This window comes from Phycodurus eques, chromosome 1 (assembly GCF_024500275.1).
Source record: "Phycodurus eques isolate BA_2022a chromosome 1, UOR_Pequ_1.1, whole genome shotgun sequence".
Taxonomy (NCBI): domain Eukaryota; kingdom Metazoa; phylum Chordata; class Actinopteri; order Syngnathiformes; family Syngnathidae; genus Phycodurus; species Phycodurus eques.
Window position 1 is genome coordinate 15,638,431 of NC_084525.1, and position 24,038 is coordinate 15,662,468.

At 38.2% G+C, this 24,038-nt stretch overlaps 1 protein-coding gene across 7 annotated transcripts in view; it reads right to left on the reverse strand.

Annotated features, from left to right (window-relative positions):
* The window catches only part of si:dkey-72l14.3 (Glyco_hydro_56 domain-containing protein), a 46,748-nt gene that overhangs the window by 12,670 nt on the left and 10,040 nt on the right, over positions 1 to 24,038 (reverse strand). For all 7 annotated transcript variants that reach the window (XR_009768812.1, XM_061680200.1, XM_061680192.1 and 4 more), the window contains exons 2-3: positions 22,267 to 22,912; positions 19,311 to 19,559 (exon numbers count right to left, since the gene is read on the reverse strand). Coding sequence is in view for 6 of the 7 variants with exons in the window: in XM_061680200.1 (XP_061536184.1) it covers positions 19,311 to 19,559; positions 22,267 to 22,866 (849 nt within the window). In the remaining variant the exon portion in view is untranslated. The remainder of the gene's footprint in view (positions 1 to 19,310; positions 19,560 to 22,266; positions 22,913 to 24,038) is intronic.

Below are 24,038 nucleotides of genomic sequence, written 5' to 3' on the forward strand. Positions count from 1 at the left end.
AAATCCTACCCCAATTTTGAAACCCTAATTTGAAACCTAACCCTGTTTTGAAACCCTAGTTTGAAACCCTAACCCCGTTTTGAAACGCTTATTTAAAGCCAGAACATCGTTTTAAACCCTACTTTGAAAACCTAGCCCTGTTTTTAAAACCTAGTTGAAAACCCTAACCCCACTTTGAAACCCTTATTTAAAGCCCTAATTCCGTTTTAAACCCTACTTTGAAACCCTAACTCCGTTTTGAAACCCTAATTTCAAACTTTATTCCTGTTTTGAAACCCTAACCCCATTTTAAAACCCTAGGTTGATACCCTAACCCTGTTTTTAAACCCAAATTTGAAACCCGAAACACGTTTTGAAACCCTTATTTAAAGCCCGAACTACGTTTTGAACCCTACTTTGAAAACCTAGCCCTGTTTTTAAACCCTAGTTTGAAACCCTAACCCCACATTGAAACTCTAACCCTGTTTTTAAACCCTAATTTGAAAACCCAATCCCATTTGAAACCCTTATTTAAAGCTGAACTTTGTTTTGAACCCTACTTTGAAAACCTAGCCCTGTTTTTAAACCCTAGTTTGAAACCCTAACCCTACATTGAAACCCTAACCCTGTTTTTAAACCCTAATTTGAAAACCCAATCCTGTTTTGAAACCCTTATTTAAAGCTCTATCTCCGTTTTAAACACTATTATGAAAACCTAGCCTTGTTTTTCAACCCTAGTTCGAAACCCTAACCCTGTTTTGTAACCCTAATTTCAAACCCTAACCCCACATTAAAACCCTAACCCTGTTTTGAAAACACAATTTGAAACCTAAAACTCTCTTTAAACCCTATTTTGAAACCGTAACTCCGTTTTGAAACCCTAATTTCAAACCCTAAACACGTTTTGAAACCCTGATTTCAAGACCGAACTTTGTTTTGAACCCTACTTTGAAACCCTAGCCCTGTTTTTAAACCCTAGTTTGAAACCCTAACCACATATTGTAACCCAAATTTGCAACCCTAACCCCACATTGAAACCCTAACCCTGTTTTTAACCCCTACTTTGAATACCCAATCCCGTTTTGAAACCCTTATTTTAAGCCCTAACTCAGTTTTAAACCCTACTTTGAAAACTTAGCCCTGTTTTAAACCCGACTGTGAAAACCTAACCCTGCTTTCAAACCCTAATTTGAAACCCTAACCCGACATTGAAACCCTAACCCTGTTTTTAAACCCTATTTTGGAACACTAAAACTCTCTTTAAACCCTAATTTGAAACCCTAACCCAATTTTGAAACCCTAATTTGAAAGCTAACCCTGTTTTGAAACCCTAGTTTGAAACCCTAACCCCGTTTTGAAACGCTTATTTAAAGCCAGAAAATCGATTTAAACGCTACTTTGAAAACCTAGCCCTGGTTTTAAAACCCTAGTTTGAAACCCTAACCACATATTGTAACCCAAATTTGCAACCCTAACCCCACATTGAAACCCTAACCCTGTTTTTAACCCCTACTTTGAATACCCAATCCCGTTTTGAAACCCTTATTTTAAGTCCTAACTCAGTTTTAAACCCTACTTTGAAAACTTAGCCCTGTTTTAAACCCGACTGTGAAAACCTAACCCTGCTTTCAAACCCTAATTTGAAACCCTAACCCGACATTGAAACCCTAACCCTGTTTTTAAACCCTATTTTGGAACACTAAAACTCTCTTTAAAACCTAATTTGAAACCCTAACCCAATTTTGAAACCCTAATTTGAAAGCTAACCCTGTTTTGAAACCCTAGTTTGAAACCCTAACCCCGTTTTGAAACGCTTATTTAAAGCCAGAAAATCGATTTAAACGCTACTTTGAAAACCTAAGCCCTGGTTTTAAAACCTAGTTTGAAACTCTAACCCCGTTTTGAAACCCTAATTTGAGACCGTAACCCCACATTGAAACCCTAACCCTGTTTTTAACCCCTACTTTGAATACCCAATCCCGTTTTGAAACCCTTATTTTAAGCCCTAACTCAGTTTTAAACCCTACTTTGGAAACTTAGCCCTGTTTTAACCCTACTGTGAAAACCTAACCCTGCTTTCAAACTCTAATTTGAAACCCTAACCCCACATTGAAACCGTAACCCTGTTTTGAAACCAGAATTTGAAACCAAAAACTCTCTTTAAACCCTAATTTGAAGCGCTAACCCAATTTTGAAGCCCTAATTTGAAACCTAACCCTGTTTTGAAACCCTAGTTTGTAACCCTAACCCTGTTTTTAAACCCTAATTAAAAAACCCAATCCCGTTTTGAGACCCTTATTTAAAGCCCTAACTCCGTTTTGAAACCTACTTTGAAACCCTAGCCCTGTTTTTAAACCCTAGTTTGAAACCCTAACCACATATTGTAACCCAAATTTGCAACCCTAACCCCACATTGAAACCCTAACCCTGTTTTTAACCCCTACTTTGAATACCCAATCCCGTTTTGAAACCCTTATTTTAAGCCCTAACTCAGTTTTAAACCCTACTTTGAAAACTTAGCCCTGTTTTAAACCCGACTGTGAAAACCTAACCCTGCTTTCAAACCCTAATTTGAAACCCTAACCCGACATTGAAACCCTAACCCTGTTTTTAAACCCTATTTTGGAACACTAAAACTCTCTTTAAACCCTAATTTGAAACCCTAACCCAATTTTGAAACCCTAATTTGAAAGCTAACCCTGTTTTGAAACCCTAGTTTGAAACCCTAACCCCGTTTTGAAACGCTTATTTAAAGCCAGAAAATCGATTTAAACGCTACTTTGAAAACCTAGCCCTGGTTTTAAAACCCTAGTTTGAAACCCTAACCACATATTGTAACCCAAATTTGCAACCCTAACCCCACATTGAAACCCTAACCCTGTTTTTAACCCCTACTTTGAATACCCAATCCCGTTTTGAAACCCTTATTTTAAGCCCTAACTCAGTTTTAAACCCTACTTTGAAAACTTAGCCCTGTTTTAAACCCGACTGTGAAAACCTAACCCTGCTTTCAAACCCTAATTTGAAACCCTAACCCCACATTGAAACCCTAACCGTGTTTTTAAACCCTATTTTGGAACACTAAAACTCTCTTTAAACCCTAATTTGAAACCCTAACCCAATTTTGAAACCCTAATTTGAAAGCTAACCCTGTTTTGAAACCCTAGTTTGAAACCCTAACCCCGTTTTGAAACGCTTATTTAAAGCCAGAAAATCGATTTAAACGCTACTTTGAAAACCTAGCCCTGTTTTTAAAACCTAGTTTGAAACCCTAACCACATATTGTAACCCAAATTTGCAACCCTAACCCCACATTGAAACCCTAACCCTGTTTTTAACCCCTACTTTGAATACCCAATCCCGTTTTGAAACCCTTATTTTAAGTCCTAACTCAGTTTTAAACCCTACTTTGAAAACTTAGCCCTGTTTTAAACCCGACTGTGAAAACCTAACCCTGCTTTCAAACCCTAATTTGAAACCCTAACCCGACATTGAAACCCTAACCCTGTTTTTAAACCCTATTTTGGAACACTAAAACTCTCTTTAAAACCTAATTTGAAACCCTAACCCAATTTTGAAACCCTAATTTGAAAGCTAACCCTGTTTTGAAACCCTAGTTTGAAACCCTAACCCCGTTTTGAAACGCTTATTTAAAGCCAGAAAATCGATTTAAACGCTACTTTGAAAACCTAGCCCTGGTTTTAAAACCTAGTTTGAAACTCTAACCCCGTTTTGAAACCCTAATTTGAGACCGTAACCCCACATTGAAACCCTAACCCTGTTTTTAACCCCTACTTTGAATACCCAATCCCGTTTTGAAACCCTTATTTTAAGCCCTAACTCAGTTTTAAACCCTACTTTGGAAACTTAGCCCTGTTTTAACCCTACTGTGAAAACCTAACCCTGCTTTCAAACTCTAATTTGAAACCCTAACCCCACATTGAAACCGTAACCCTGTTTTGAAACCAGAATTTGAAACCAAAAACTCTCTTTAAACCCTAATTTGAAGCGCTAACCCAATTTTGAAGCCCTAATTTGAAACCTAACCCTGTTTTGAAACCCTAGTTTGTAACCCTAACCCTGTTTTTAAGCCCTAATTAAAAAACCCAATCCCGTTTTGAGACCCTTATTTAAAGCCCTAACTCCGTTTTGAAACCTACTTTGAAAACCTAGACCTGGTTTTAAACCATAGTTTGAAACTTGAACCCTGTTTTGAAACCCGAATTTGAAACCCTAACCCCACATTGAAACCCCAACCCTGTTTTTAAACCCTAATTTGGAACACTAAAACTCTTTTTAAACCCTAATTTGAAACCCTAACCCAATTTTGAAACCCTAATTTGAAACTTAACTCTGTTTTGAAACCCTAGTTTGAAACCCTAACCCCGTTTTGAAACCCTAATTAGTGACCGTAACCCGACATTGAAACGCTATCGCTGTTTTTAAACCCTACTTTGAAAACTCAATCCCGTTTTGAAACCCTTATTTTAAGACCTAACTCTGTTTTCAACCCTAGTTTGAAAACCTTGCCCTGTTTTTAAACGCTAGTTTGAAACCCTAACCCCATTTTGAAACCCTTATTTAAAGCCCTAACTCCGTTTTAAACCCTACTTTGAAAACCTTTCCCTATTTTGAAAACCGAGTTTGAAAGCGAAAACTCTCTTTAAACCCTACTTTGAAACCCTAACTTCGTTTTAAACCCTAATTTCAAACCCTAAACACGTTTTGAAACCCTGATTTCAAGACCGAACTTTGTTTTGAACACTACTTTGAAACCCTAGCCCTGTTTTTAAACCCTAGTTTGAAACCCTAACCACATATTGTAACCCAAATTTGCAACCCTAACCCCACATTGAAACCCTAACCCTGTTTTTAAACCCTACTATGAAAACCTAGCCATGTTTTTAAAACCTAGTTCGAAACCCTAACCTTGTTTTGTCACCCTAATTTGAAACCCTAACCCCACATTGAAACCCTAATCCTGTTTTCAAAACCGAATTTGAAACCTAAAACTCTCTTTAAACCCTATTTTGAAACCGTAACTCCGTTTTGAAACCCTAACCCCATTTTGAAACCCTCACTTAAAGCCCACACTCCGTTTTGAAACCTACTTTGAAAACCTAGACCTGGTTTTAAACCATAGTTTGAAACTCTAACTGTTTTGAAACCCTAATTTGAAACTCTAACCCATCATTGAAACCCTTAACCCTGTTTTTAAACCCTATTTTGAAACACTAAAACTCTCTTTAAACCCTAATTTGAAATCCTACCCCAATTTTGAAACCCTAATTTGAAACCTAACCCTGTTTTGAAACCCTAGTTTGAAACCCTAACCCCGTTTTGAAACGCTTATTTAAAGCCAGAACATCGTTTTAAACCCTACTTTGAAAACCTAGCCCTGTTTTTAAAACCTAGTTGAAAACCCTAACCCCACTTTGAAACCCTTATTTAAAGCCCTAATTCCGTTTTAAACCCTACTTTGAAACCCTAACTCCGTTTTGAAACCCTAATTTCAAACTTTATTCCTGTTTTGAAACCCTAACCCCATTTTAAAACCCTAGGTTGATACCCTAACCCTGTTTTTAAACCCAAATTTGAAACCCAAAACACGTTTTGAAACCCTTATTTAAAGCCCGAACTACGTTTTGAACCCTACTTTGAAAACCTAGCCCTGTTTTTAAACCCTAGTTTGAAACCCTAACCCCACATTGAAACTCTAACCCTGTTTTTAAACCCTAATTTGAAAACCCAATCCCATTTGAAACCCTTATTTAAAGCTGAACTTTGTTTTGAACCCTACTTTGAAAACCTAGCCCTGTTTTTAAACCCTAGTTTGAAACCCTAACCCTACATTGAAACCCTAACCCTGTTTTTAAACCCTAATTTGAAAACCCAATCCTGTTTTGAAACCCTTATTTAAAGCTCTATCTCCGTTTTAAACACTATTATGAAAACCTAGCCTTGTTTTTCAACCCTAGTTCGAAACCCTAACCCTGTTTTGTAACCCTAATTTCAAACCCTAACCCCACATTAAAACCCTAACCCTGTTTTGAAAACACAATTTGAAACCTAAAACTCTCTTTAAACCCTATTTTGAAACCGTAACTCCGTTTTGAAACCCTAATTTCAAACCCTAAACACGTTTTGAAACCCTGATTTCAAGACCGAACTTTGTTTTGAACCCTACTTTGAAACCCTAGCCCTGTTTTTAAACCCTAGTTTGAAACCCTAACCACATATTGTAACCCAAATTTGCAACCCTAACCCCACATTGAAACCCTAACCCTGTTTTTAACCCCTACTTTGAATACCCAATCCCGTTTTGAAACCCTTATTTTAAGCCCTAACTCAGTTTTAAACCCTACTTTGAAAACTTAGCCCTGTTTTAAACCCTACTGTGAAAACCTAACCCTGCTTTCAAACCCTAATTTGAAACCCTAACCCGACATTGAAACCCTAACCCTGTTTTTAAACCCTATTTTGGAACACTAAAACTCTCTTTAAACCCTAATTTGAAACCCTAACCCAATTTTGAAACCCTAATTTGAAAGCTAACCCTGTTTTGAAACCCTAGTTTGAAACCCTAACCCCGTTTTGAAACGCTTATTTAAAGCCAGAAAATCGATTTAAACGCTACTTTGAAAACCTAGCCCTGGTTTTAAAACCCTAGTTTGAAACCCTAACCACATATTGTAACCCAAATTTGCAACCCTAACCCCACATTGAAACCCTAACCCTGTTTTTAACCCCTACTTTGAATACCCAATCCCGTTTTGAAACCCTTATTTTAAGCCCTAACTCAGTTTTAAACCCTACTTTGAAAACTTAGCCCTGTTTTAAACCCTACTGTGAAAACCTAACCCTGCTTTCAAACCCTAATTTGAAACCCTAACCCCACATTGAAACCCTAACCGTGTTTTTAAACCCTATTTTGGAACACTAAAACTCTCTTTAAACCCTAATTTGAAACCCTAACCCAATTTTGAAACCCTAATTTGAAAGCTAACCCTGTTTTGAAACCCTAGTTTGAAACCCTAACCCCGTTTTGAAACGCTTATTTAAAGCCAGAAAATCGATTTAAACGCTACTTTGAAAACCTAGCCCTGTTTTTAAAACCTAGTTTGAAACCCTAACCACATATTGTAACCCAAATTTGCAACCCTAACCCCACATTGAAACCCTAACCCTGTTTTTAACCCCTACTTTGAATACCCAATCCCGTTTTGAAACCCTTATTTTAAGCCCTAACTCAGTTTTAAACCCTACTTTGAAAACTTAGCCCTGTTTTAAACCCGACTGTGAAAACCTAACCCTGCTTTCAAACCCTAATTTGAAACCCTAACCCGACATTGAAACCCTAACCCTGTTTTTAAACCCTATTTTGGAACACTAAAACTCTCTTTAAAACCTAATTTGAAACCCTAACCCAATTTTGAAACCCTAATTTGAAAGCTAACCCTGTTTTGAAACCCTAGTTTGAAACCCTAACCCCGTTTTGAAACGCTTATTTAAAGCCAGAAAATCGATTTAAACGCTACTTTGAAAACCTAGCCCTGGTTTTAAAACCTAGTTTGAAACTCTAACCCCGTTTTGAAACCCTAATTTGAGACCGTAACCCCACATTGAAACCCTAACCCTGTTTTTAACCCCTACTTTGAATACCCAATCCCGTTTTGAAACCCTTATTTTAAGCCCTAACTCAGTTTTAAACCCTACTTTGGAAACTTAGCCCTGTTTTAACCCTACTGTGAAAACCTAACCCTGCTTTCAAACTCTAATTTGAAACCCTAACCCCACATTGAAACCGTAACCCTGTTTTGAAACCAGAATTTGAAACCAAAAACTCTCTTTAAACCCTAATTTGAAGCGCTAACCCAATTTTGAAGCCCTAATTTGAAACCTAAACCTGTTTTGAAACCCTAGTTTGTAACCCTAACCCTGTTTTTAAGCCCTAATTAAAAAACCCAATCCCGTTTTGAGACCCTTATTTAAAGCCCTAACTCCGTTTTGAAACCTACTTTGAAAACCTAGACCTGGTTTTAAACCATAGTTTGAAACTCGAACCCTGTTTTGAAACCCGAATTTGAAACCCTAACCCCACATTGAAACCCCAACCCTGTTTTTAAACCCTAATTTGGAACACTAAAACTCTTTTTAAACCCTAATTTGAAACCCTAACCCAATTTTGAAACCCTAATTTGAAACTTAACTCTGTTTTGAAACCCTAGTTTGAAACCCTAACCCCGTTTTGAAACCCTAATTAGTGACCGTAACCCGACATTGAAACGCTATCGCTGTTTTTAAACCCTACTTTGAAAACTCAATCCCGTTTTGAAACCCTTATTTTAAGACCTAACTCTGTTTTCAACCCTAGTTTGAAAACCTTGCCCTGTTTTTAAACGCTAGTTTGAAACCCTAACCACATTTTGAAACCCTCACTTAAAGCCCACACTCCGTTTTAAACCCTACTTTGAAAACCTTTCCCTATTTTGAAAACCGAGTTTGAAAGCGAAAACTCTCTTTAAACCCTACTTTGAAACCCTAACTTCGTTTTAAACCCTAATTTCAAACCCTAAACACGTTTTGAAACCCTGATTTCAAGACCGAACTTTGTTTTGAACACTACTTTGAAACCCTAGCCCTGTTTTTAAACCCTAGTTTGAAACCCTAACCACATATTGTAACCCAAATTTGCAACCCTAACCCCACATTGAAACCCTAACCCTGTTTTTAAACCCTACTATGAAAACCTAGCCATGTTTTTAAAACCTAGTTCGAAACCCTAACCTTGTTTTGTCACCCTAATTTGAAACCCTAACCCCACATTGAAACCCTAATCCTGTTTTCAAAACCGAATTTGAAACCTAAAACTCTCTTTAAACCCTATTTTGAAACCGTAACTCCGTTTTGAAACCCTAACCCCATTTTGAAACCCTCACTTAAAGCCCACACTCCGTTTTGAAACCTACTTTGAAAACCTAGACCTGGTTTTAAACCATAGTTTGAAACTCTAACTGTTTTGAAACCCTAATTTGAAACTCTAACCCATCATTGAAACCCTTAACCCTGTTTTTAAACCCTATTTTGAAACACTAAAACTCTCTTTAAACCCTAATTTGAAATCCTACCCCAATTTTGAAACCCTAATTTGAAACCTAACCCTGTTTTGAAACCCTAGTTTGAAACCCTAACCCCGTTTTGAAACGCTTATTTAAAGCCAGAACATCGTTTTAAACCCTACTTTGAAAACCTAGCCCTGTTTTTAAAACCTAGTTGAAAACCCTAACCCCACTTTGAAACCCTTATTTAAAGCCCTAATTCCGTTTTAAACCCTACTTTGAAACCCTAACTCCGTTTTGAAACCCTAATTTCAAACTTTATTCCTGTTTTGAAACCCTAACCCCATTTTAAAACCCTAGGTTGATACCCTAACCCTGTTTTTAAACCCAAATTTGAAACCCGAAACACGTTTTGAAACCCTTATTTAAAGCCCGAACTACGTTTTGAACCCTACTTTGAAAACCTAGCCCTGTTTTCAAACCCTAATTTGAAACCCTAACCCGACATTGAAACCCTAACCCTGTTTTTAAACCCTATTTTGGAACACTAAAACTCTCTTTAAACCCTAATTTGAAACCCTAACCCTGTTTTTAAACCCTATTTTGGAACACTAAAACTCTCTTTAAACCCTAATTTGAAACCCTAACCCAATTTTGAAACCCTAATTTGAAAGCTAACCCTGTTTTGAAACCCTAGTTTGAAACCCTAACCCCGTTTTGAAACGCTTATTTAAAGCCAGAAAATCGATTTAAACGCTACTTTGAAAACCTAGCCCTGGTTTTAAAACCTAGTTTGAAACTCTAACCCCGTTTTGAAACCCTAATTTGAGACCGTAACCCCACATTGAAACCCTAACCCTGTTTTTAACCCCTACTTTGAATAACCAATCCCGTTTTGAAACCCTTATTTTAAGCCCTAACTCAGTTTTAAACCCTACTTTGGAAACTTAGCCCTATTTTAACCCTACTGTGAAAACCTAACCCTGCTTTCAAACTCTAATTTGAAACCCTAACCCCACATTGAAACCGTAACCCTGTTTTGAAACCAGAATTTGAAACCAAAAACTCTCTTTAAACCCTAATTTGAAGCGCTAACCCAATTTTGAAGCCCTAATTTGAAACCTAACCCTGTTTTGAAACCCTAGTTTGTAACCCTAACCCTGTTTTTAAGCCCTAATTAAAAAACCCAATCCCGTTTTGAGACCCTTATTTAAAGCCCTAACTCCGTTTTGAAACCTACTTTGAAAACCTAGACCTGGTTTTAAACCATAGTTTGAAACTCGAACCCTGTTTTGAAACCCGAATTTGAAACCCTAACCCCACATTGAAACCCCAACCCTGTTTTTAAACCCTAATTTGGAACACTAAAACTCTTTTTAAACCCTAATTTGAAACCCTAACCCAATTTTGAAACCCTAATTTGAAACTTAACTCTGTTTTGAAACCCTAGTTTGAAACCCTAACCCCGTTTTGAAACCCTAATTAGTGACCGTAACCCGACATTGAAACGCTATCGCTGTTTTTAAACCCTACTTTGAAAACTCAATCCCATTTTGAAACCCTTATTTAAAGCCCTAACTCCGTTTTAAACCCTACTTTGAAAACCTTTCCCTATTTTGAAAACCGAGTTTGAAAGCGAAAACTCTCTTTAAACCCTACTTTGAAACCCTAACTCCGTTTTAAACCCTAATTTCAAACCCTAAACACGTTTTGAAACCCTGATTTCAAGACCGAACTTTGTTTTGAACACTACTTTGAAACCCTAGCCCTGTTTTTAAACCCTAGTTTGAAACCCTAACCACATATTGTAACCCAAATTTGCAACCCTAACCCCACATTGAAACCCTAGCCCTGTTTTTAAACCCTACTATGAAAACCTAGCCATGTTTTTAAAACCTAGTTCGAAACCCTAACCTTGTTTTGTCACCCTAATTTGAAACCCTAACCCCACATTGAAACCCTAATCCTGTTTTCAAAACCGAATTTGAAACCTAAAACTCTCTTTAAACCCTATTTTGAAACCGTAACTCCGTTTTGAAACCCTAACCCCATTTTGAAACCCTCACTTAAAGCCCACACTCCGTTTTGAAACCTACTTTGAAAACCTAGACCTGGTTTTAAACCATAGTTTGAAACTCTAACTCTGTTTTGAAACCCTAATTTGAAACTCTAACCCACCATTGAAACCCTTAACCCTGTTTTTAAACCCTATTTTGAAACACTAAAACTCTCTTTAACCCCTAATTTGAAACCCTAACCCAATTTTGAAACCCTAATTTGAAACCTAACCCTGTTTTGAAACCCTAGTTTGAAACCCTAACCCCGTTTTGAAACGCTTATTTAAAGCCAGAACATCGTTTTAAACCCTACTTTGAAAACCTAGCCCTGTTTTTAAAACCTAGTTGAAAACCCTAACCCCACTTTGAAACCCTTATTTAAAGCCCTAATTCCGTTTTAAACCCTACTTTGAAACCCTAACTCCGTTTTGAAACCCTAATTTCAAACTTTATTCCTGTTTTGAAACCCTAACCCCATTTTAAAACCCTAGGTTGATACCCTAACCCTGTTTTTAAACCCAAATTTGAAACCCAAAACACGTTTTGAAACCCTTATTTAAAGCCCGAACTACGTTTTGAACCCTACTTTGAAAACCTAGCCCTGTTTTTAAACCCTAGTTTGAAACCCTAACCCCACATTGAAACTCTAACCCTGTTTTTAAACCCTAATTTGAAAACCCAATCCCATTTGAAACCCTTATTTAAAGCTGAACTTTGTTTTGAACCCTACTTTGAAAACCTAGCCCTGTTTTTAAACCCTAGTTTGAAACCCTAACCCTACATTGAAACCCTAACCCTGTTTTTAAACCCTAATTTGAAAACCCAATCCTGTTTTGAAACCCTTATTTAAAGCTCTATCTCCGTTTTAAACACTATTATGAAAACCTAGCCTTGTTTTTCAACCCTAGTTCGAAACCCTAACCCTGTTTTGTAACCCTAATTTCAAACCCTAACCCCACATTAAAACCCTAACCCTGTTTTGAAAACACAATTTGAAACCTAAAACTCTCTTTAAACCCTATTTTGAAACCGTAACTCCGTTTTGAAACCCTAATTTCAAACCCTAAACACGTTTTGAAACCCTGATTTCAAGACCGAACTTTGTTTTGAACCCTACTTTGAAACCCTAGCCCTGTTTTTAAACCCTAGTTTGAAACCCTAACCACATATTGTAACCCAAATTTGCAACCCTAACCCCACATTGAAACCCTAACCCTGTTTTTAACCCCTACTTTGAATACCCAATCCCGTTTTGAAACCCTTATTTTAAGCCCTAACTCAGTTTTAAACCCTACTTTGAAAACTTAGCCCTGTTTTAAACCCTACTGTGAAAACCTAACCCTGCTTTCAAACCCTAATTTGAAACCCTAACCCGACATTGAAACCCTAACCCTGTTTTTAAACCCTATTTTGGAACACTAAAACTCTCTTTAAACCCTAATTTGAAACCCTAACCCAATTTTGAAACCCTAATTTGAAAGCTAACCCTGTTTTGAAACCCTAGTTTGAAACCCTAACCCCGTTTTGAAACGCTTATTTAAAGCCAGAAAATCGATTTAAACGCTACTTTGAAAACCTAGCCCTGGTTTTAAAACCCTAGTTTGAAACCCTAACCACATATTGTAACCCAAATTTGCAACCCTAACCCCACATTGAAACCCTAACCCTGTTTTTAACCCCTACTTTGAATACCCAATCCCGTTTTGAAACCCTTATTTTAAGCCCTAACTCAGTTTTAAACCCTACTTTGAAAACTTAGCCCTGTTTTAAACCCTACTGTGAAAACCTAACCCTGCTTTCAAACCCTAATTTGAAACCCTAACCCCACATTGAAACCCTAACCGTGTTTTTAAACCCTATTTTGGAACACTAAAACTCTCTTTAAACCCTAATTTGAAACCCTAACCCAATTTTGAAACCCTAATTTGAAAGCTAACCCTGTTTTGAAACCCTAGTTTGAAACCCTAACCCCGTTTTGAAACGCTTATTTAAAGCCAGAAAATCGATTTAAACGCTACTTTGAAAACCTAGCCCTGTTTTTAAAACCTAGTTTGAAACCCTAACCACATATTGTAACCCAAATTTGCAACCCTAACCCCACATTGAAACCCTAACCCTGTTTTTAACCCCTACTTTGAATACCCAATCCCGTTTTGAAACCCTTATTTTAAGCCCTAACTCAGTTTTAAACCCTACTTTGAAAACTTAGCCCTGTTTTAAACCCGACTGTGAAAACCTAACCCTGCTTTCAAACCCTAATTTGAAACCCTAACCCGACATTGAAACCCTAACCCTGTTTTTAAACCCTATTTTGGAACACTAAAACTCTCTTTAAAACCTAATTTGAAACCCTAACCCAATTTTGAAACCCTAATTTGAAAGCTAACCCTGTTTTGAAACCCTAGTTTGAAACCCTAACCCCGTTTTGAAACGCTTATTTAAAGCCAGAAAATCGATTTAAACGCTACTTTGAAAACCTAGCCCTGGTTTTAAAACCTAGTTTGAAACTCTAACCCCGTTTTGAAACCCTAATTTGAGACCGTAACCCCACATTGAAACCCTAACCCTGTTTTTAACCCCTACTTTGAATACCCAATCCCGTTTTGAAACCCTTATTTTAAGCCCTAACTCAGTTTTAAACCCTACTTTGGAAACTTAGCCCTGTTTTAACCCTACTGTGAAAACCTAACCCTGCTTTCAAACTCTAATTTGAAACCCTAACCCCACATTGAAACCGTAACCCTGTTTTGAAACCAGAATTTGAAACCAAAAACTCTCTTTAAACCCTAATTTGAAGCGCTAACCCAATTTTGAAGCCCTAATTTGAAACCTAAACCTGTTTTGAAACCCTAGTTTGTAACCCTAACCCTGTTTTTAAGCCCTAATTAAAAAACCCAATCCCGTTTTGAGACCCTTATTTAAAGCCCTAACTCCGTTTTGAAACCTACTTTGAAAACCTAGACCTGGTTTTAAACCATAGTTTGAAACTCGAACCCTGTTTTGAAACCCGAATTTGAAACCCTAACCCCACATTGAAACCCCAACCCTGTTTTTAAACCCTAATTTGGAACACTAAAACTCTTTTTAAACCCTAATTTGAAACCCTAACCCAATTTTGAAACCCTAATTTGAAACTTAACTCTGTTTTGAAACCCTAGTTTGAAACCCTAACCCCGTTTTGAAACCCTAATTAGTGACCGTAACCCGACATTGAAACGCTATCGCTGTTTTTAAACCCTACTTTGAAAACTCAATCCCGTTTTGAAACCCTTATTTTAAGACCTAACTCTGTTTTCAACCCTAGTTTGAAAACCTTGCCCTGTTTTTAAACGCTAGTTTGAAACCCTAACCACATTTTGAAACCCTCACTTAAAGCCCACACTCCGTTTTAAACCCTACTTTGAAAACCTTTCCCTATTTTGAAAACCGAGTTTGAAAGCGAAAACTCTCTTTAAACCCTACTTTGAAACCCTAACTTCGTTTTAAACCCTAATTTCAAACCCTAAACACGTTTTGAAACCCTGATTTCAAGACCGAACTTTGTTTTGAACACTACTTTGAAACCCTAGCCCTGTTTTTAAACCCTAGTTTGAAACCCTAACCACATATTGTAACCCAAATTTGCAACCCTAACCCCACATTGAAACCCTAACCCTGTTTTTAAACCCTACTATGAAAACCTAGCCATGTTTTTAAAACCTAGTTCGAAACCCTAACCTTGTTTTGTCACCCTAATTTGAAACCCTAACCCCACATTGAAACCCTAATCCTGTTTTCAAAACCGAATTTGAAACCTAAAACTCTCTTTAAACCCTATTTTGAAACCGTAACTCCGTTTTGAAACCCTAACCCCATTTTGAAACCCTCACTTAAAGCCCACACTCCGTTTTGAAACCTACTTTGAAAACCTAGACCTGGTTTTAAACCATAGTTTGAAACTCTAACTGTTTTGAAACCCTAATTTGAAACTCTAACCCATCATTGAAACCCTTAACCCTGTTTTTAAACCCTATTTTGAAACACTAAAACTCTCTTTAAACCCTAATTTGAAATCCTACCCCAATTTTGAAACCCTAATTTGAAACCTAACCCTGTTTTGAAACCCTAGTTTGAAACCCTAACCCCGTTTTGAAACGCTTATTTAAAGCCAGAACATCGTTTTAAACCCTACTTTGAAAACCTAGCCCTGTTTTTAAAACCTAGTTGAAAACCCTAACCCCACTTTGAAACCCTTATTTAAAGCCCTAATTCCGTTTTAAACCCTACTTTGAAACCCTAACTCCGTTTTGAAACCCTAATTTCAAACTTTATTCCTGTTTTGAAACCCTAACCCCATTTTAAAACCCTAGGTTGATACCCTAACCCTGTTTTTAAACCCAAATTTGAAACCCGAAACACGTTTTGAAACCCTTATTTAAAGCCCGAACTACGTTTTGAACCCTACTTTGAAAACCTAGCCCTGTTTTCAAACCCTAATTTGAAACCCTAACCCGACATTGAAACCCTAACCCTGTTTTTAAACCCTATTTTGGAACACTAAAACTCTCTTTAAACCCTAATTTGAAACCCTAACCCTGTTTTTAAACCCTATTTTGGAACACTAAAACTCTCTTTAAACCCTAATTTGAAACCCTAACCCAATTTTGAAACCCTAATTTGAAAGCTAACCCTGTTTTGAAACCCTAGTTTGAAACCCTAACCCCGTTTTGAAACGCTTATTTAAAGCCAGAAAATCGATTTAAACGCTACTTTGAAAACCTAGCCCTGGTTTTAAAACCTAGTTTGAAACTCTAACCCCGTTTTGAAACCCTAATTTGAGACCGTAACCCCACATTGAAACCCTAACCCTGTTTTTAACCCCTACTTTGAATAACCAATCCCGTTTTGAAACCCTTATTTTAAGCCCTAACTCAGTTTTAAACCCTACTTTGGAAACTTAGCCCTATTTTAACCCTACTGTGAAAACCTAACCCTGCTTTCAAACTCTAATTTGAAACCCTAACCCCACATTGAAACCGTAACCCTGTTTTGAAACCAGAATTTGAAACCAAAAACTCTCTTTAAACCCTAATTTGAAGCGCTAACCCAATTTTGAAGCCCTAATTTGAAACCTAACCCTGTTTTGAAACCCTAGTTTGTAACCCTAACCCTGTTTTTAAGCCCTAATTAAAAAACCCAATCCCGTTTTGAGACCCTTATTTAAAGCCCTAACTCCGTTTTGAAACCTACTTTGAAAACCTAGACCTGGTTTTAAACCATAGTTTGAAACTCGAACCCTGTTTTGAAACCCGAATTTGAAACCCTAACCCCACATTGAAACCCCAACCCTGTTTTTAAACCCTAATTTGGAACACTAAAACTCTTTTTAAACCCTAATTTGAAACCCTAACCCAATTTTGAAACCCTAATTTGAAACTTAACTCTGTTTTGAAACCCTAGTTTGAAACCCTAACCCCGTTTTGAAACCCTAATTAGTGACCGTAACCCGACATTGAAACGCTATCGCTGTTTTTAAACCCTACTTTGAAAACTCAATCCCATTTTGAAACCCTTATTTAAAGCCCTAACTCCGTTTTAAACCCTACTTTGAAAACCTTTCCCTATTTTGAAAACCGAGTTTGAAAGCGAAAACTCTCTTTAAACCCTACTTTGAAACCCTAACTCCGTTTTAAACCCTAATTTCAAACCCTAAACACGTTTTGAAACCCTGATTTCAAGACCGAACTTTGTTTTGAACACTACTTTGAAACCCTAGCCCTGTTTTTAAACCCTAGTTTGAAACCCTAACCACATATTGTAACCCAAATTTGCAACCCTAACCCCACATTGAAACCCTAGCCCTGTTTTTAAACCCTACTATGAAAACCTAGCCATGTTTTTAAAACCTAGTTCGAAACCCTAACCTTGTTTTGTCACCCTAATTTGAAACCCTAACCCCACATTGAAACCCTAATCCTGTTTTCAAAACCGAATTTGAAACCTAAAACTCTCTTTAAACCCTATTTTGAAACCGTAACTCCGTTTTGAAACCCTAACCCCATTTTGAAACCCTCACTTAAAGCCCACACTCCGTTTTGAAACCTACTTTGAAAACCTAGACCTGGTTTTAAACCATAGTTTGAAACTCTAACTCTGTTTTGAAACCCTAATTTGAAACTCTAACCCACCATTGAAACCCTTAACCCTGTTTTTAAACCCTATTTTGAAACACTAAAACTCTCTTTAACCCCTAATTTGAAACCCTAACCCAATTTTGAAACCCTAATTTGAAACCTAACCCTGTTTTGAAACCCTAGTTTGAAACCCTAACCCCGTTTTGAAACGCTTATTTAAAGCCAGAACATCGTTTTAAACCCTACTTTGAAAACCTAGCCCTGTTTTTAAAACCTAGTTGAAAACCCTAACCCCACTTTGAAACCCTTATTTAAAGCCCTAATTCCGTTTTAAACCCTACTTTGAAACCCTAACTCCGTTTTGAAACCCTAATTTCAAACTTTATTCCTGTTTTGAAACCCTAACCCCATTTTAAAACCCTAGGTTGATACCCTAACCCTGTTTTTAAACCCAAATTTGAAACCCGAAACACGTTTTGAAACCCTTATTTAAAGCCCGAACTACGTTTTGAACCCTACTTTGAAAACCTAGCCCTGTTTTTAAACCCTAGTTTGAAACCCTAACCCCACATTGAAACCCTAACCCTGTTTTTAAACCCTAATTTGAAAACCCAATCCCATTTGAAACCCTTATTTAAAGCTGAACTTTGTTTTGAACCCTACTTTGAAAACCTAGCCCTGTTTTTAAACCCTAGTTTGAAACCCTAACCCTACATTGAAACCCTAACCCTGTTTTTAAACCCTAATTTGAAAACCCAATCCTGTTTTGAAACCCTTATTTAAAGCTCTATCTCCGTTTTAAACACTATTATGAAAACCTAGCCTTGTTTTTCAACCCTAGTTCGAAACCCTAACCCTGTTTTGTAACCCCAATTTCAAACCCTAACCCCACATTAAAACCCTAACCCTGTTTTGAAAACACAATTTGAAACCTAAAACTCTCTTTAAACCCTATTTTGAAACCGTAACTCCGTTTTGAAACCCAAACTCCGTTTTGAAACTTACTTTGAAAACCTAGACCTGGTTTTCAACCATAGTTTGAAACTCTAACCGTGTTTTGAAACCCTAATATATGCGTTGATTGCCTATTTTAGAGTTTTCTTTGCACTGATTTCTTTATCCATCGTGCATTTGTTCATCCAAACAACCAGTACCGAATGTGAATCAAACTGCAGTACATCCAGTGAATTTTAATTACAGTGGTGCCTTGAGATACACGTCTAATTTGTTATGTGACAGTGATCGTATCTCAAAACACTCAAATCATCTTTTCCCATTGAAATGAATGGAAATGCCATTAATCTGTTCCAGCCTTCCCCCAAAAACACAACAAACAATTTGTTACTTTAATGATGCAAAATAGCACTCCATAATATTGAACTTTAGAAAACATACAGTGATGATAGAATGAAATAGAATTAAAAAGAATTGAACAGTTTTTGTGACACTACATCAATTGAATAGCCATTGTGCTGCTTTTTCTGGTGCGCTCTCCTTGGCCACCTGGGGCAGTATAAAAGAAATAGGCAAATATATTGTTCATTGAGACTCTTGACTCCACTCATGATTATTATTATTAATCAGTTTATTTGAAAGGGGACAATGATAAGGACCATGACTGTGAGTACCCTTAGACGCATAGATATGACACACCCCTTCGAGCTCCACGCATTCCATGTTTGTGGTTGACACGAAAACCAAAATAGCGAGGATCCCTGCCTATCGTGCAGCTTACGGTTGCACACAATGCCGTACTCGGAATAATCTTTCACAGGTAAAAAAGATTTTTTTTCCAACTAGCACATGCTTGGACATTAGTTTGAGAGTAAGCTTCAACAGCGTGAAGCCTCTTTTGTGAAGAATTCACTACTTGCCAAAGTGCTGCTTAATGACTTGAGTTCCCCGCCCCCTCCAACCCACGTATCTCAAGTTTGTGCTCGCAAGTCAGAGCAAGAAAAAAATGGTCGAACGACAGCTCGTATCTCGAAAAACTCGTAAGTAGAGTTACTTGAATCTGAAGGCTCCACTATATCATTGTGCAAAATTGTAGGTGTGTGAGAAGGAAAAGTAAATCAAAACAAGGCCACGAACGCATCACCCACCTGTAGCTTCTCCAGCGTGAGAAGAGGGTAAATGGCAGAGCAGCGCTTCCACAGCCACAGAAGCTCGTCATTGAGGAGCTTTTCAGCAGGGGGGCACTGGCCACTGTAATTGGCTGACGCCGTTTGGGCAGAATCACCGTTGTAGCAGCTCGGGTAAGGGGAGACACCCCATAATGCTTTGGGCCGCAGCCGTTTGATCTCCCTCAGGGTTTCCATCATTACTGACTGGGCTGCTGCCTCGAAGTCCACCTGGCGTAAGAGCATTGAAATAAGTCAGATTCGTCCGGTCTTTTTTTAATCCAAATTTGGGCTTGGCACTTTGTGTTAGATGTAAAAAAAAAAAACATTCAATAATATGAGCAGGAGACTATTTGCATTCCTTTGACATATTTGAAAGTAAAGTAAAAGTAAAAACACTCACAAGAAACTCAAAGAACTGTTATAAAAATCCACAAATGCTCATTGTATATATTAATAGTTGTTGTTGAATACTTTTTGTTGTTGTTGTTAATTTAGTATGGCCCTTCAACTTAAATGTTACCCATCCCCGATTTACAGTTAAGTCACATTAAAATATTTTTTTGTATCGGCTTGAGCACACTGAAACATATTGTTCCAAAGGAAGCCATCAATAATTACTTGTCTGACAACAGTCCATGTTTTTGTTGTTTGATGATCCATCAGAGTTGCATCTGGACTCAGAGGGAGGTCCACAACAATCCCGCACCCAGTCTTTTTTATGTTATGTTTTCGTGTTTTATGCTGACTAACCCTGATGAGGAAACTACAGTATTGGTTAGGTTTTTGATACACATACAGTAGGTGTTCACTTTATATCCTTGCAACGATACAGCTTTCTTAAAATCATATACATTTGTACGCAAGCTAAATACCCTCAATTTATGTGTACTCTTAACAATTCCCTTCACAAATTTAGCTTTGTACCAAATCTCTAAACGATGTCACCTGGCAGGAATGGCTGCATATTTACAATACCAGTCAATGTCCAGTTGATAACAGATTCAATATCGTATTAATTACGTGGTAACTAAAGTAAAATGACTTTTTGTCTGAACTTTTTCTGATCCCTTCTGTTCAGTGCTCTCAAGTTTAATTCTGCACCACCAAGTGGAGATCATCAGATAACGGGATCATTTTGGATTACTGTGCAAGGTGCCGGCAGCACAGAGCTAAGGTCACGGGTGTGCTGGAGCCTATCCCAGCTATCTTTGGGCGAGAGGCGGGGTACAACCTGAACTGCTCGCCAGCCAATTGCAGGGCACATATAAACAAACAACCATTCACCCTCACATACACACCTACGAGCAATTTAGAGTCTTCAATTAACCTACCATGCATGTTTTGGGAATGTGGGAGGAAACCGGAGTACCCGGAGAAAACGCAGAGAGGTATTTGTAGCCTATATTAGTCAGCTGTGGGAATTTTACATCATGCTGCTGTAATCTTTGGTGAAATAAAATTTTGGACACTCTTATTGTTAAGTCACACCACCGGAAATAGGTAAAAAGTGATACGGTGTGACTTGAGGAATACAACACAAGTACTGTACTATAGTGATGGGCGTTTCGGCTCTTTTTAGAGAACCGGTTCTTTTGGCATGGCTCCTTAGAAAGACTCTCAAGTGGCTCCTCACTTTTGTATTTGTTTCAATTAATTTTATTATCAAATGATTTGCAAAACGAATTACTACTGTAAAAATACATGATATCAAATTTTTATTATTTGTCTTGCTTTATCAAGTCACACACTCACAGTGCTTCAAAAAATCCATACATCCATTTTCTGTAGTGCTAATCCTCACTAGAGTCGCGGGTGTGCCGCTGAATGTGAGTGTGTTTGTATGTGCCCTGCAATTGGCTGGTGACCATTTCAGGGTGCACCCTGCTTCACAAAATTATCTGTAAAATGCAAACATATTTTGGGAATTTGGGGAGTGCATAAAATGTTTTGAGGGCATGTGTATAGCTTCTGAATCCTCTGTCACGCACAACTGAAAATGGCTGAAAACCTTGCGCAATCATTTTAGTCAGTTCCTCATCCTTTGCAATTTGTTTTACAGGGGTGATAGCCTTTTGCAAAAACTGTCACATAGACCTCTGAGCTGTAGGTCTTGTACGAAGTGGATGATGCTGCACATTGTAGAAGCAGCGACAGTCGCAGTAGACACAGGCACCTTCATTCATAGCAGTTTCCCTTGTTTGTTTTTTCTCTAACTGCAGTTAGACATAGAAAAACAGATATGGAACTACAGAAGCCACTAACGGGTTGGGGGGAAATTTCTTTTACGATTCCCAATATGGAATTCCATACCTTCGGCATTAATGCCACTTATCAATACTGTACAGTAATGTCTATATATCAGCCATCATCCCTATCCCATCTGACTTCGGGCGAGAGGCAGGATACACCCTGGACAGGTCGCCAATCACAGGGCGTGGATAGATCATTTACACTTAAACCTGACATGACACGTAAGGACAATTCAATCTTTAATGAACCTTTTTCAGATGTGGGAGGAAGCCAGCGTACCCGGAGCAAACCCACGCAAGCACAGGGAAAACATGGAAATCCGACACAGGAAGGCCAAAGCCAGGATTTTAACCCCTAGCTTTAGAACTGTAAGACTGATGTGCTAACCACACACTCACTGTGCCACCTTTTTATACAGTACATGGTTGCAGATTTCTGGGGGGTTTTCAAATATTGCGTAATGTGTTTGAAAAATGTGTTTTGAAAAATGTCAATGTGTTCAAATCATGGGGGATGGGTAAAACTATAAAATATTGCGGATTTTATTGAGGGCTTTCATTGTATATCTAATTCTTCGCATCTCTCTCCCACTGCTGCTGAGGCTGCTCTATTATCTCAATCTTCTCCTAGCACCTCTCTTTAACTGTCTCGCAGCTCTCATCTGCCACACTTTCGCCCTTCTTACCCGTGACCACTTCTCCACCTCCTCCGGAGTCCAGTTAGGGAAGAACGCCTTCAGCAAGGTCCTCGATGCCTCCTGATACATGGCCTTCTTCTCTCGATTTCTCAACCACTGCGGGAGCCACTCAGCCCAGTGCACCACCCCCAGCCCAAGGTACCTGGGCATAGGCAAGGCTGCATCTAAATCCATCTGAATTTTCTGAAGATGGCTGTCCAGCCGTGTGTGCTGCGGTAAACCTCCATTGACCCTTGTGTCTTTGTCTATAAAATACGGGTAGCTTCCCAGCGTGTCCTCGTAGAAGACCGCCACACGGCCCTCGCGCTCCATCCCAAAAGATCCAGGCTCAGGCCTCATGGAGCAGGAGGAATCAGGGATGCCCCAGAAAATGATAAAAGGCTGTCCCGACAGGAGAGGTGGGCGAGCTAGCTGCGGTGGTCCAGCTGTACTGAGGCCAGCGAGCAGTAAGACAAGGAGGGCCAGTGGAACTGTTGTCTGTCCGAGAAGGCCAGCTGAAGAGTAAAAGCTAGCTGATAGCTTAGTCCTGTGTTTAAAAAGTGGCCATTTTGCCTTCAGATTGAGTGGGGGATTGTTCCACTTCGTCATTGGAGCTGTTTACTGTCAGGCTCTCACTCCTCACTCCACCATGCTTCTGAAAACAATCATCAGAAAAATATAGAACTTAAAGTCATGAACAAGGTTTTGAGGATAGTGCACCAAACAGCAGTAGCAATATGTGCAATTTGCTCCTGAGTTATTACCCTCCTCAAATTCACTTTCCTTTGGACACCTCAGTTTCAGGGTTTTTTATTCTAATTCATTTATGTTATTATTTTTATTTTACTTCAGTCCTGATGGAAATGATCAAAGAATCAATAATTTGCAGGAGTGTAAGCCCTTAAATGCCAGGGTATTTATTAGATTTTTTTTCTTCATGACAAAAATCTATTATTTTCCACGTAATACAAAGGGAGGAAAAGTATGTGGAATTTCTTAAATTTGTCATAAAATGTGGTCTAATCTTCATCTAAATCTCATTAATAAACAAATTTAAACTAATAACAAAAAAAATATATTTTTCGAGAAAATGTGACCATCCACAGGACAGGGATGAAAAGGTAAGTGAACCCTTGGATTTAAAAAAAAAAGTTGACAATCCTTTGGTGGCAATAACCTCAACCAAATGTTTCTTGTAGGTGCAGATCAGACGTACACAATGATTAGGATGAATTTTGGACCATTCCTCTTTACAAAACTGTTGCCGTTCAGCAAGATGCCTGGGAGGTCTGGTGTGACTAGTTTTCTTAAGTGAGGAATTTTTGGCCACAAAGGTGTTCAGAGGGAATATTTGGAACTAGATAAAACTACTAATGCAGTCAAATAATTTTTGTTGCAATCTGTGACATATCCAAGACTCTGACCACCAAGGCCCCATCACACTACGATTTATTATATGGAAAATAAGCAGAGAAAGATATTGATGTATGTTTTGTATACTGACTTTTTTGGCCACAGGGTTTTCCAGAGGGTGCAGAAGTCACGGCACACTGCACTGTTTGCCCCAGAGATTGGGCCTATTCATTTGGGGATTTTGAATGACATGCAGCAACATATTGTAATATTAAAATCTTTGAGTGAGTTGATTTTGGTGAAAAAAAATGCAAAAATGAGTTCTTGCACTTAATGTTGGTTTGCTGTTCAGCAGTTTTGTTCCATCTTTGAATGGTAGTAATTGTTATGCACGAGAGCCCTTTGCACTGGGAAAAACTCACAGGTGG